General features: G+C 36.4%; 2 protein-coding genes across 2 annotated transcripts in view; one reads left to right on the top strand and one right to left on the bottom strand.

Moving 5' to 3' along the window:
• Positions 1-13,894, top strand: part of FBXL13 (F-box and leucine rich repeat protein 13) — a 214,514-nt gene that overhangs the window by 102,292 nt on the left and 98,328 nt on the right. Inside the window, exons 10-11 of the mRNA XM_025291068.3 lie at positions 1,314-1,366; positions 4,786-4,886. Coding sequence (XP_025146853.2) covers positions 1,314-1,366; positions 4,786-4,886 — 154 coding nt within the window. The remainder of the gene's footprint in view (positions 1-1,313; positions 1,367-4,785; positions 4,887-13,894) is intronic.
• LRRC17 (leucine rich repeat containing 17) overlaps positions 1-13,894 on the bottom strand; it is a 35,683-nt gene that overhangs the window by 18,116 nt on the left and 3,673 nt on the right. The gene's annotated exons all lie outside the window — the stretch shown is intronic.

The following is a 13,894-nucleotide window of genomic DNA, read 5'->3' as shown; positions in this document are numbered from 1 at the left end:
GCAGGTTCCTGTTAAATATTTGTTGAATTGCATGAATTCAAGTAACTGCTATTTAAAATTTAAATAATCTCATAAATTTAGTTATCTTTTTGGAATCTATTTTTTCCTTCAGTATTACTGATGACTTCCAAAATCTGCACATTTTAAAGAATATTTTTCATTTTTAAAATTCTGAAATTGGTTCTGGTTTGCACTTATTAGGACATACTTGTAAGGAGGAAGAAATGTTCAAAATGGATTTATAATTAATAACATTTCTGTTGTTATTATCGTGGGGCTCTGAGGTTACAAGCAACAGATGTGTTTTCTATTCATTGTTGCAGTGTGAATGCTGGGATCACCCCCTTGCCTGGAGTTTTCCAGATTGTAGGGGTCTCCTCCATTTAGAATGCCTTCTCCCCTCTTTGCCCCAGGCATTCCTCCCATTCACTGTTCTCTGTTCCTTCACTGTTTCTCTTCTGTCTCAGATTTGGAGTCTTACTCACGGCAGTCTAGACCCAGAGAGCTGATTGTGTAACACTTTGCTGTCTAGCTCTTTGCAAAAATGTCTTGATTTCCCTTCTAGATCACAAGCAGGTGTCTCTGGTCCCAGAACTCATCAGGCACTGGGACTTTCTGACTCTCCACATATCAATCTAGAATTCTTTGTAAACTTTATGGCTATCTAACCTAAAATATAAACATTCTGTCAATTACTGTGCATGCTGAATTATTCATGACATTCATGCTGAAGTATTTGTTGGGGGGAGTGTCCCGATGTCTGCAACTTACTTTAAAATGCATAAGAAATTAAGATGAATGGAGGGATAGAGAAAAAGATGTACAGGTGGGTATGTGATCAAGCAAATATAGTAAAATATGAATTGTAGAATATGGGTGATGGGTATATTCATTGTACAATCCGTCAATTCTCTCAACTTTCTTTGTATGTTTGAAAAATTTCATAATGTTAAAAGGAAACACAACCTCCTAAATTAACAAAAATGTCACACCACAAAAAAACCAAATTGGTTTTTTTCAAATGCTTCGAAGCTGAAAAGCTCTAAGTATATACAGTTTTTTTCCCCAAAGTAGTATTTTTCTCTTATCCCCTTTCCTTTTGTAATCCTCAAACAATAATTAGCATATTTTAATTTTAAAGCCCAAAGAAATCATTTTTCTAGGAAAGGAAACCATATACTTAGAACAAGTTACTTACCAGGGGTTTTGGTTTGCTTTCTAATGAATACACAGCATTGAATGCAGGGTGGAAAAACTTTAAGTTTAAATATTTGTCATATGTTTTTTAGTAATATGTAACTTATTTGATTTAGGTTTCTGTAAAAACCTGCAAGAGCTGAATGTCTCTGACTGTCCAACGCTCACAGTGAGTATAAGAAGCTTATTTTACTGTTGTTTATATGGATTCAGACTCGCTCCACTAGAGTACTAATAACACAGAGGTTCTGCCAAAATACATGCCTGTGTGCTCATTTATATTAAATATGGAGAAAGCAAACACTGCCAAGAAATGTTATCCAATTTATATAATGCTATTATTTATCCTATAGGCATGCCCAAGGTTGGAATCTCTGGAAAGTGAAAACTATTCAACAGTGACACAAAAATGAGCTATATTTATGTTTAAGGTCATGTGTGTGTATGAGACAGAAAAAAACGGGCTCCAGCAGAGACAACAGGGTCAATTTATCAGTCTTCCTGGCTGTCAACTGTGGTGCCCAAGAGGATGGAAACAAACACGTAACCCTAGTCAGCTCCTTCCTGGTCCCTGTCTCCAGGCTTCCTCTACTTTCAATCTGTCTTCCACCGCGTGACCACAGATATTCCTTCTAAAAGGCAGATCTGACCATTTCACTACTATCTTCCACCATTTATACAAATGCCTGTCATCCACACTATTGGATAAAGTCAGTTCTTTAAAATTACTGTACTCTGGAGACCCTCGGTGATCTTGCCTCTGCCTCACTCTCCAGTCTCACCTTCTTCTAAGTCCTGCTGCACATTAAGTTGCAGCAGCCACAACCTGCTATGTTTTCTTTGCTGCGTGCACCAAGCTCCTCTTGCTGTTCTGCCTTTGCACAGGCTGTGCTCTTCACTTGGAGATAGGAGGAACAGAATGAAGAGCCTGATTGCTTCGTGCTCCTCATAAGTCACCAGTTCTAGATTGAAGTCCATGCACCTTGGCACAGGTGAAAAGACTTCATGAATCGGCTCCTTCTTGCTATCTACCCAGCCTCATCATTACAGTTTCTTCTTTCAGATTTCTACTCTATTTCATTCTTTATGTGCATATTTTTAGTACCTACTGTGTTAAAGATATATGTTACAAAATAGAGGTGTTATAGGGAATTTAAGATGAATTAGGTTCCAATTCTTGCCCTCAGGGAGCTTTAGTTCTTGCTTGGAAAAAAAGATCATATTCTGTAAATTTGGCTTTCTAATAGGAAAGTCAAAACAATGCCATCTGTGTTGAATTTGTGAACATCAAAGTCTTTTTTCCAGTTTTAGTCTAATAATATACAGGACTGATAATTTTATCCAGCTACATTTTACTATTGTCTTTCCTTTTGAGACAAAGACTAAGAGACCGGCTTACATTTAAGGAGTTGAGTAACATTTATTCAAAAAGGTTTGATTTTTAAGAAGCTTGCCTTATGAATATATTACATCCAGAAAGATTCGAGTGCATTGTGGACAAATTCCACAGACCATCTTGCAGTGTTAAACACAGAAACAGTTTTTGCATTTATGTGCTCAAGTATTTGGGGATTGCAACTTGAGTTCTTTTGTTCTTTTAAATATTGAAAACAAAATTAGTTTGAATTTCCTTCAGACAGGAAAATGAAGAGAATGGTTTGCTTCCTCATCTCAAAGGAACATCGGGTTATTCCATGTTACAGAAAGCCTACATCTTCCTCTTGCTGGTTCCCACAGTTACATCTGTGTGGCTACTTCTCTAAGGGTGTAAACCAGCTTTCTCTCCTCCTCCATGTCCCATTTCATCTGCATTTTTGCCGGAATCGTCCAACAAGAGCATAGTCACTTCGATAGTTGACACCATGAATATTTTTGAAGATAGATTCTTTGTATTAAACTATAATGCCACACATTATGCTATTCTCTCCATTCCTGTTGGGGAAAAGTGTACTGTTTACTTTTTAAAATCTATACATGGATATCCAAATCCTACATTTCTATGATGGAATGTCTAGAAACCTTGCTGGCATCTTGAATGCAGTGGCAAGAGTACAGTGCTTATTCAAAGCCCTGTACTTGTTCTCAGGTGTTACTGACACACAGAATCTTTTCTACAGCAGAACTATAGTTTTACACCTTAAAAAAACCCTTGTGTTCTCTTTAAGGTGTGGTTTGCACCTTAAATCAACCAATTCTTATCCCATGTGCAAGATGCTTTGACCTGTAGGATTTTGTTATTTTAATATTCATGATTCCAAGAAGTAGCTAAGAATAGAATATTAAGCACCAATGGTCCTGCTGAAACTAAACATTTGCCATCCTTTGTGCTGTTGGGGGCAGCCATACTATCCATGCAGAATCCCTCCCCAACCACATCAGCTAGCCTAGTGACAGTTTGCCTGATTCTGTAATGGCCTATTTCTAGGACAATGTACCACAGATATTTAAAACTAGCAGACCTCTTCAGTATTCCTGGGGAGACTCCTCCACCATCATTAAATAAACACAAACCTGCTTCTACTCATTCTAGAACATTTTACAATTAGTTACCCACACAAGAAGCAGTGTTGCAATCCAAGCTTGCAATTCATCTGTCTTGTAAACGTGAGTTTAGGGCTCATGATTGAAATCATTCTTTGTTTTTCTGCCTTTCTCATGTCGCAGTCACACTATTCTCCTGTTTTTCAGCTCTCTGGAGGAGGGCTGACTGAATCTTTAAGATTCTCCTGCACAGTTTCGTCGACACTAAATTCATGTCCGACATGTATGCAGCCTCTAATTCAGGCCATCTCAAACTCATCATAAGTTTGGTGAAAATCTGTTCAGGTGTTTTAAATATTCAGTAATGGAACCACAGAAACTTCACCACACACAAACATCTCTCTCTCTCTCTCTCTATATATATATATATATATATATATATATCCATGTATGAATATGGACTCACTTTTTAAAGAAGTCCAGTTGAAAGAGTTTACTACTCCCGTCTTTCAGAATGATTATAGTAAGTTTAAAAATGGATCCCTTTTCAATCATTTTCATATATCTAAAGAGTCAAGACTGTTTGACACTTTGACACGAGCTCAAATTTCCAGTCATGGTGTTGAAATGGCAAGGGTTCAAATTTTAATAAAGTGTCATTGTGATGGAATGGGACTTTATTTCCAAAGAAAGGGAACAGTGAAGTGAAACTGCTCAGTCGTGTCCGACTCTTTATGACCCCATGGACTGTAGCCTACCAGGTTCCTCCATCCATGGGATTTTTCAGGCAAGAGTACTGGAGTGGGTTGCCAGTTCCTTTTCCAGGGGATCTTCCCGACCCAGGGATAGAACCCAGGTCTCCCGCATTACAGGCAGATGCTTTACCGTCTGAGCCACCAGGAAAGCCCAAAGAAAAGGAAGGGAAGGGAGTAATGAAGTTGCAAGCAAAGCAATCTTCTACTTAATTTGATTTATAACTAATAAAGAGTATGAAGAGATCAAGTCTTGCATATATTTTTTGGGGGGCAGGGAGAGAGATGATAGATAATGGGGAAATAGCAAAGCCTGTTAGACTTTAATAAGATTCTTCCCTCTACTGTTATGCAGGATGAATCAATGAGATACATCTCTGAGAGCTGCCCTGGAGTCCTGTATCTCAATCTGTCTAACACAATTATCACCAACAGGACAATGAGACTCCTGCCAAGGTAATGCTTGTGTTATCTGTATTACCCTGAAAATAGTTATGCTCCTCTAGGCCCTGATTTGCTGTAGTATCACCCAAAGGCAGTGCTCCTTTTACTAACACCCCCCAACTGTGACACCCCTATCCTGATAACAGGAGACTGCTTTCAAGTCCCACTGCTTTCCAGTGCCGATGCTCTCCCTTCTTGGTGGGTATCCATTGAATAATTAACTGATCCTTTGCCTTGGCTGGTGTTTTGGTGTCACTCTTGTAGCAATTTGCCCAGTAGCTTGAGTTAAGTTCTGCCTGTCTCTTTCTGGTGGTCCTCGTTCTTGGACTTTGAAGCCTGGCTCCTCAATTCTAGTCCAGTGTTCAGACTTCTGTACAACAGAAAGCCAATATCCTGCTTCCTCAGACTGAACTCTGCAGCGCCAGGTCCCCTATTGCCATGCTCTGGTTATCTGCTAGGGCCCCCTCATCACCTCCAGGAAACCTAATATTTGCTGTTTTTTTTTGACCTATGGACTGTTGACAAGCTAGCACTTCTTTGGAGGAGAAGGCATGGAAGAATACATTACTAAGAGCTGACAGGATATTCAACTTTATCCAAAATTTACATCATTCAATTATCCCTTATTTTCACCAAGGAAAAACTAATTAGGAAAGCGTATATACTCATATTGGGAGAGATTCAAAACATTTTTCAAACCCCAAGAAGGAGTGAATTATTTTTGAGAATGTAACTATTTTTAAATCTTTTTAAAAATGCCAATGAGGCATTTAGAGATGCTTAAACAGAGAAAATTCTAGGTGGTACTCTTCCTTATCTTTGCTCTCTAACCATTTTCTGGAAATGTGCAAGCCTAGGAAAAGGGTGGTGACATATTTGTTTATCTCATTAATTGACTTGCCACATTCTATTCAGTCAAATCTACCAAATTTTTCCTTTGAAATTTCTTGTGAGTCTTTTAAAAATAGAGAGTTTTCCTCCTTCCAGGCATTTGATATCCATTTTTTTCTTTTATGATTTGTTTTTAAATTTATAATCAAGCTAGAATTTATTTTGGTAGATAAATGAAACAACGATCTAACACGTTTGACCCATGTGGCCCAAAGCCTGTTTGTGTGCAGTCCATGAGCTCAGAATATTTGTTTCTCACATGAAGAGTTGTCAAACTCCTAGGGATAGCAGGGCGGAGCAGGGGAAGGGGAGAGATAAATTATGTGTCTGGGATTAGCATATACATCAGTTCAGTTCAGTTCAGTTCATTTCAGTCGCTCAGTCGTGTCAGACTCTTTGCGACCCCATGAATTGCAGCACGCCAGGCCTCCCTGTCCATCACCAGCTCCCGGAGTTCACTCAAACTCACGTCCATTGAGTCGGTGATGCCATCCAGCCATCTCATCCTCTGTCATCCCCTTCTCCTCCTGCCCTCAATCCCTCCCAGCATCAGAGTCTTTTCCAATGAGTCAACTCTTTGCATGAGGTGGCCAAAATATTGGACTTTCAGTTTTAGCATCATTCCTTCCAAAGAACACCCAGGATTGATCTCCTTTAGAATGGACTGGTTGGATCTCCTTGCAGTCCATGGGACTCTCAAGAGTCTTCTCCAACACCACAGTTCAAAAGCATCAATTCTTCGGCACTCAGCTTTCTTCACAGTTCAACTCTCACATCCATACATGACTACTGGAAAAACCATAGCCTTGACTAGATGGACCTTTGTTGGCAAAGTAATGTCTCTGCTTTTCAATATGCTATCTAGGTTGGTATAACTTTCCTTGCAAGGAGTAAGCATCTTTTAATTTCATGGCTGCAGTCACCATCTGCAGTGATTTTGGAGCCCCCCAAAATAAAGTCAGCCACTGTTTCCCCATCTATTTGCCATGAAGTGATGAGACCAGATGCCATGATCTTCGTTTTCTGAATGTTGAGCTTTAAGCCAACTTTTTCACTCTCCTCTTTCACTTTCATCAGGAGGCTTTTTAGTTCCTCTTCACTTTCTGCCGTAAGGGTGGTGTCATCTGCATATCTGAGGTTACTGATAATGTATATAAAACAGATAAACAACAAAGACCTACTGTATAGCACAGGGAACTATATTCAATATCTTATAATAACCTATAATGGAAAAAATCTGAAAAAGAATATATTATATACATATGTGTATGTGTGTATCTAACACATTATAAATTAACTATACTTCAGTGATTAAAAAAAAGAGTTGTTTAACTAACCAATTATTACAGCATCATTTACTGAATAAAATTTTTCTCAAATGATGTGTGATATCTCCTTATATATCTAAAATTTTTATATAGGTAGTACTAAAAACTCATCACCTTCTAATGTTTTTGTACACATTACTATTATCTATGTTCTTGAGGTGATTTATGTCTATTGTATCTGTATGGTGAAAATTCTATAAAATAATGTGCTCTGTGCATCTCTTCCCAACTCCATGTTCAGTGATCTCTCATTGATAGCTTGAAATCAGCCAAAATGGCATGGAAAATGGCAAATAATACAAAATTAGGGCCTGGCTTATTTTTCTGTTGATTGTTTAGACTGGAGAACACAATATAGTAGATTAAAAGTGTGTCATGTCTACAAACTATAGAATGGGAGAAAAGATTTGCAAATGATGCCGCTGACAGGGCCTAGTTTCCAAAATATACAGACAGCTCAACTCAACAACAAAAAATCAAAGAACCCAACTGAAAAATTGGCAGAAGACCTAAATAGACATTTCTCTAAGGAAGAGATACAAACGGCAAATAGGCACATGAAAAGCTGCTCAACATTGCTAATTATTAGAGAAATGCAAATCAAAATGACAATGAGGTACCACCTCATTCACATGTGTCAGAATGGCCATGATTAAAAAGTCTACAAATAACAAATGCTGGATAGGGTGTGGAGAAAAAGGTACTCTCTTACACTCTTGGTGAGAATACAAGTTGGTGCAGCCAGTGTGGGAAAAAATATGGAGGTTCCTCAGAAAACTAAAAATAGAATTACCATATAATCCATCCCTGGGCATATATTCAGACAAAACTATAATTCAAAATGATGTATGTACCTCTATATTCATAGCAGCACTATTCACAATAGCCAAGACAATGGAAATAACCTGAATGTCGACAGAAGAAGGGATGAAGATGTGGTATATACATACATGATAGAAAATCATAAAAAAGAATGAAATAATGCCATTTGCAGCAACATGGATGAGCTAGAAATTGTCATACTAAATGAAGTAAGTCAGAAAGAGAAAGACAAATACCATATGATATCATTTATGTGTGGAATCTAAAATATGACACCAATGAACTTACTTATGAAACAGAAACAGAATCATGGATGTAGAACAGACTGGTGGTTGCCAAGAAGAAGGGAGTTAGGGGAAGGGATGGAGTGAGAGGTTGGGGTTAGCAGAAGTGTTTAGATGTACAATGGATAAACAGCAAGGTCCTACTGTGTAGCACAGAGAACTGTATTCAATATCCAATGACAAATCATAATGGAAAAGAATATTTAAAAGAATATATGGAAATATATGTATAACTGAATCACTTTACTGTACAGCAGAAATTAACACAGCATTCTAAGTCAATTATGCTGCTGCTAAATCACTTCAGTCGTGTCCGACTCTGTGTGACCCCATAGATGGCAGCCCACCAGGCTCCGCCGTCCCTGGGATTCTCCAGGCAACTATACTTCCACAAAAAATACTGAAAAAAGGCATGTCATGTTTGTAGCTGCAACACTGTGAATAGCACAAAAAAGTTTAGCAAGTATCTTTTCAGTATTTGAAAACTGTTATCTGATTGAGCAAAGAAGGCACATCATTGATGACTGAGTGAAATCTGGACACACACATTTTTCTTCACTTCTGTCTTACCCATTAAAATAAATAAATATACTCATATTAGAATTATACTCATTCCTCAATTTTAAAAATTTTACTTCTATTTTTTGGTAAAAATAAATATAGCAGACTGACCAATTTTATTTTTCCTTTGAGTATACAAGGGAGAAGACAAAAGTACCACCTATATTTATGAGTTTGGCAAAAGTCAATGAATGAAAGCATTGTGTAAGAATCAACTGGTTATACGAAATCAGTAATAAACAGTATTGTGTATGTTACTATTTGTAATTTGTGGGCTATTCATCTTTTATATCTGTAAAATAGTTGATGTAAAATAGTAAGATGTATAATTTTATAGCAAACATATATACATATGCATATATGTTTTTGAAGAGCCAGTTGTTAGATATTTACCAGTATGCCAATAATGAAAGATAAAATAAACTAGAAACTAAGCCATATTTTTACAATATTTAGTCTCCCTATCAAGAACAATTTGTCGTTGAGTCGCTTAGTAGTGTCCAACTCTTTGCAACCCCATGGGCTGTAGTCCACTAGGTCCCACTGTCCCTTGGATTTCCCAGGCAAGAACACTGAAGTGGGTTGCCACTTCCTCCTCCAGGGGAATCTTCCCAACCCCGGGCTTGAACCTGCATCTCCTGCAGTGGCAGGCAGATTCTTTACCAAGGAGCCACCAGGGAAGCCCATCAGGAACATAGTATACTTCAAAAAAATATCTTTTTTGCAAACACTCTTAGATGTCTCAAAATTTTGTTTTATTCATACAGATAGTCTTTGTGGTGTCTTTTTAATTGCCATTGTGCATGGTATCCTTTCTGATTCTGATTCCTCATTATATTTTCTAAATGAATACTTTTGGATTTGGATATGATGTACATGTATTGTTTTAAACTTTTCATTTGTATGATTTAATTGACTTCTTTTCTTCTAAAATAAGAAAACAGAGGTATGAAATTACTTTTAAAGAACTTAGGCAAAGTTTGTATGATTTGATAAGTATTGTTCTCCTTTTCTGAACAAACTGTTGTATATTTGCTTACCTCTTTGACCCAATAATTATTTAGAAGAGAATTTTGTTTTTAATTCTAGTTTCGTACACTGTGGTAAAAAAATGTGGACAGAATTATTTCTACTTTTTGAAATTTATGGAGATTTCTTGGTGGACTACTTAATATAATCAATTTCAATAAATCATCCATGAAGGTTTAAAACAAGAGAGTTTCTTTCAGAGAACAAAATTTCTATGTATATATGCACATGCATGTGTAAATTCTTAATGTCATAGTGATATAGTAGTTGCCTATTATAATGAAGTTTTTATTAATTTATTTTTATGTTATTTAACACATAAGGATTAATAAGTAGCATGTTTGCACATACAATCTATCTATAAATTGTAGCACTTGTTTACATAAAATTATATTTTTCTATCCTGGTTGATGTTTCTTTGTCTTAAATTCTTTTAAAATGCTATTTACACAGTCACCTTTGTTTTCTTTTGCTTGTGGCTTTGTGAAATAACTTTATGTATACCCATCATTTTTAACCTTTGTGTTGCTATATTTTAGGTTTATCTTTCACAAGTGGCACATAGCTAACTTCTATTTTAAAAAATTTCAATCTCTTTGCCTTTTTAAGAAAGTGGTTTAAAAGACTAATATTTCTTGTCAAAACTGAGTATATGGTCTTATTTTTATCATCTTGCTTTATGTTTTTAATTTATTTTTATGTTACTGCACTGTACTTTTCTTTTTGTTATAAAATGTGTTATATCTATAATCTGAATACATTTAGATAAATGCATATTCTGCTGTGTATTCTAACTAGTGGCTATTTCTATGTTTTTTAAAAACATGCTTTATCATGCATTTCTCTAATTATCAAAGTCACAATGAAACACTAACTTTGGCTCCCCCTATGTTCGACAAGAGATCTAATACATCCTAATTCTCCCTTGAACTCAGTGTTCCTCTACTTTGACTCACCTATATGTAAATACATACTAATTGTGATTTTTTATCATCTAACTTTCTTTTTAATATTGATTTTTGGTGTCTGTACTCAATATCGTAATCATATTTATGATTAGGTAGTCCTAACTCGAGTTTTGGAGAAGGAAATGGCAACCCACTCCAGTACTCTTGCCTGGAGAATCCCATGGACAGAGGAGCCTGGCAGGCTAACAGTCCATGTGGTTGCAAGAGTCGGACACGACTTAGCGACTAAACCACCATCACCACCAACTGTAGTTTTGTCGTTCATTGATGGTCTATTTGTATCACAATTTCCTTATTCTTTAATTTTGATTTTGATTCATCCTATGATGACTGAAATTTGGAGGAGGAAATGGCAACCCACTATATATATATATAGTATTTTTGCCTGGATAATTCCATGGACAGAGGAGCCTGGTGGGCTACAGTCCATGGAGTTGCAAAGAGTAGAGTCAGACATGACTGAAGTGACAGAGATGCACGCATGATGACTGGAAACATGGTTTTACAAACTCTTTATCTGGAAATATGTGCAAATATTAGATTTTCAGTCATTGCTTTCTGAAGATGACCTTTTGTTGTGTCAGAGGATGAACAACAAATTCTCTCAGGGTATACTTCTTGAATCATGTCCCTTACTCTACTTAAAACCCTACAAATGCTGCCCCATAATCTTCACTATTTCAAGTTAAAGAAAAGTCTAAAGCCAGCCTGATTTTTCTCTTCTTTTGTTGGTAATCTATTTTTTTTTTTTTCTGCCAAGATGCTGGCAGGAAATTCCTTTTCTCTGAGAAATTAAAAACATTTTCCAAACTTGTGTTCTTTTAATTAATTTTTCCTGGGACATAGTAAACCTTTTGGACATTAAAACTAATTTTCTCAGCTAAAAAAGAGATAGTTTTCTCTTTACTTTTCTGTTAACGAAAGTCTTTATTCAAATTTCATCAAGTTTCCCACTCACGTTCTTTTATTTTTGCTCCAGGATCTGGTGTAAGCATCCATACTACATTCAGCTGTCATTTCTACTTAGTGCTCTCTAGTTTGTACCAGTCCACAGTTGTTCCTTGTATCTCATGACCTTGACACTTGAAGAATACTGTTTATTTATGACACTTGAAGAACACTGTTTATTTATTTTGTAAACAATCTCTGAATTTGGGTTAACTGATGGACTTTTTTTTTTTTTTTAATGTTTCAACCCTATTTGTTCATGTTTTAAGAATCCCCTTTCATTTTCAGGTCAGATATTTATTCCAGTCCTTCAAAGCTATCATCTTATCTCTCATCATTGTTTTCTCAGCAATACTGCATTCTCTGTATCAGTAGTTCTCAAAGTGTGTTCTGAGGACAGCTGTGTTCCAGTAAATGTTTAATTACTGGCTGAGGTAGGGGGTCAAGGTATGTTTTGATTTGTAGGATTTACTGATTTCTGTGACATAAATAATTCCATCATGGCCAGTTTTAAGCTACCAACATGCCACTGAATGTAGAGTTGAGAAGAGATGCTAACAATTGGTTCTCATGGGCTAGTGCAAGCCAGCTCCAGCAGCACCATTGTGGAGGGCCTCTGACCCTTTCAGGAATTCTGTAGGATTCTCTGCCCTGTAATATAGGACATCACTCACTAGTTTTCTTTAGAAATTTCACATTAAGATATATATGTGTCTGTGTGAATGAGTATATGTGCATGGATGAATGTGTTTATATATATAGTACATGTGTATATGTGTGTGTGTGTATTTTATCTATCTATAGATAGAAAGTGAGTTGGGCGGTGGCTGGAGAGGGGAGAGAGACATACATATTTAAAAATCTATAAATCCATATATGAAAATGAACTCTTTTAAGTAGACGATTTGGGAGTAGCATTATCACTTTTTTTAAAAACTCAAAACATTTTTTCCAACCATACTTTGAGATCATGTTTTCTTCTAGGAAATTTAAAATAATAGTACAGCTCTGCATAGTTTTTTAAGGATGTTTATTTTACAAATTAAGCTGTATCTTTAGTGGGCAACATATAGAAAAATAGGACCTAAAATGAGAATTTTGTTTGGATTTTAACTTCTAGTTCTTGCTATTGAGACAACATCCAGGATAAATGCTATGTGATACTGATGTTTTTCATCATATGAATAAAATGTACACTGACTTTCTTTATCTATAATAAAAATACATTTCATAATGATTCTCTATTTCTGCTCTGTTTTCTATTGTTTTAATCATGCTTGGGTATGTAATAACATTTTTTCAGCTATAAATAACTAGAGAAGTGTTGTTTGTTGCTGTTCTCATTCTCTCTCTGGTGCCTTTAGTGTTTCTTTCCAAAGAAAAATGTAATTTGTTTGCCTTTCTTGGCAACAGTGATTTGCCAGTTTTTTATCTGAATATTTTTCCTCACTTCTTTGGGGACTTGCTCAGTTTTCTAAAGTTGAAAACAAGGGCTGCCGATAGCTCATGCCCATTTCAAAGTATTTTTTTGCTTTTAAACATTTCCTGAATTAAACCTTGTCCATTTATTCCATTGCCACAGTGAAGGTGGCATTCTCAGTACCTCATTTGGTGCAGCATCCAGATGGTTCACGCTTGGTCTCTCTTCCCTTATGTTGTGAGAAGTATTGTCCTGAACTTAGTCTTATCATGTCTTTGACGTGCTTAAGGTCTAGACTCTTCCTTTACTATTCTTTATCATTATCTGATCAAACTTACCTGCCTAGGTTTTCCAAAGGAAACTCTCAACTGTGGTCAGTTGACTGCTACATGCTCCTCTTTCTCTACAAGCTAGAATGCCTTTCTCCTCTCTTTGCTAATCTGTAGACTTTACATCTCAAGTCATACCATCTATCAGAACTCCACAGTGATTACTCCCTGAGTTCTAGTAGCAACATTCATTCACTTATTCACTATGTATTGATCAACTGCTATTTCCAACTATTCTGGGCACAGAGTGGTGAGTAAAGATATTAATATTATGATCTTTGCTTCTTAATGGAGCTTTATATGCTATAGAAGCATGATGTCTATTTTTCCTATAGATGAATCAACCCTTAAATTGACTGGCAACTTCTTACTGACAAGTACTCTCATGTTATATAGTCTCACCACAGTTCATCAGAGTGGGGTAGACAGAGTAAGCTGTG

This window comes from Bubalus bubalis, chromosome 8 (assembly GCF_019923935.1).
Source record: "Bubalus bubalis isolate 160015118507 breed Murrah chromosome 8, NDDB_SH_1, whole genome shotgun sequence".
NCBI classification, from domain to species: domain Eukaryota; kingdom Metazoa; phylum Chordata; class Mammalia; order Artiodactyla; family Bovidae; genus Bubalus; species Bubalus bubalis.
Note: the sequence above shows the minus strand (reverse complement) of the source record. Positions and strands in the feature narration are given on the sequence as shown.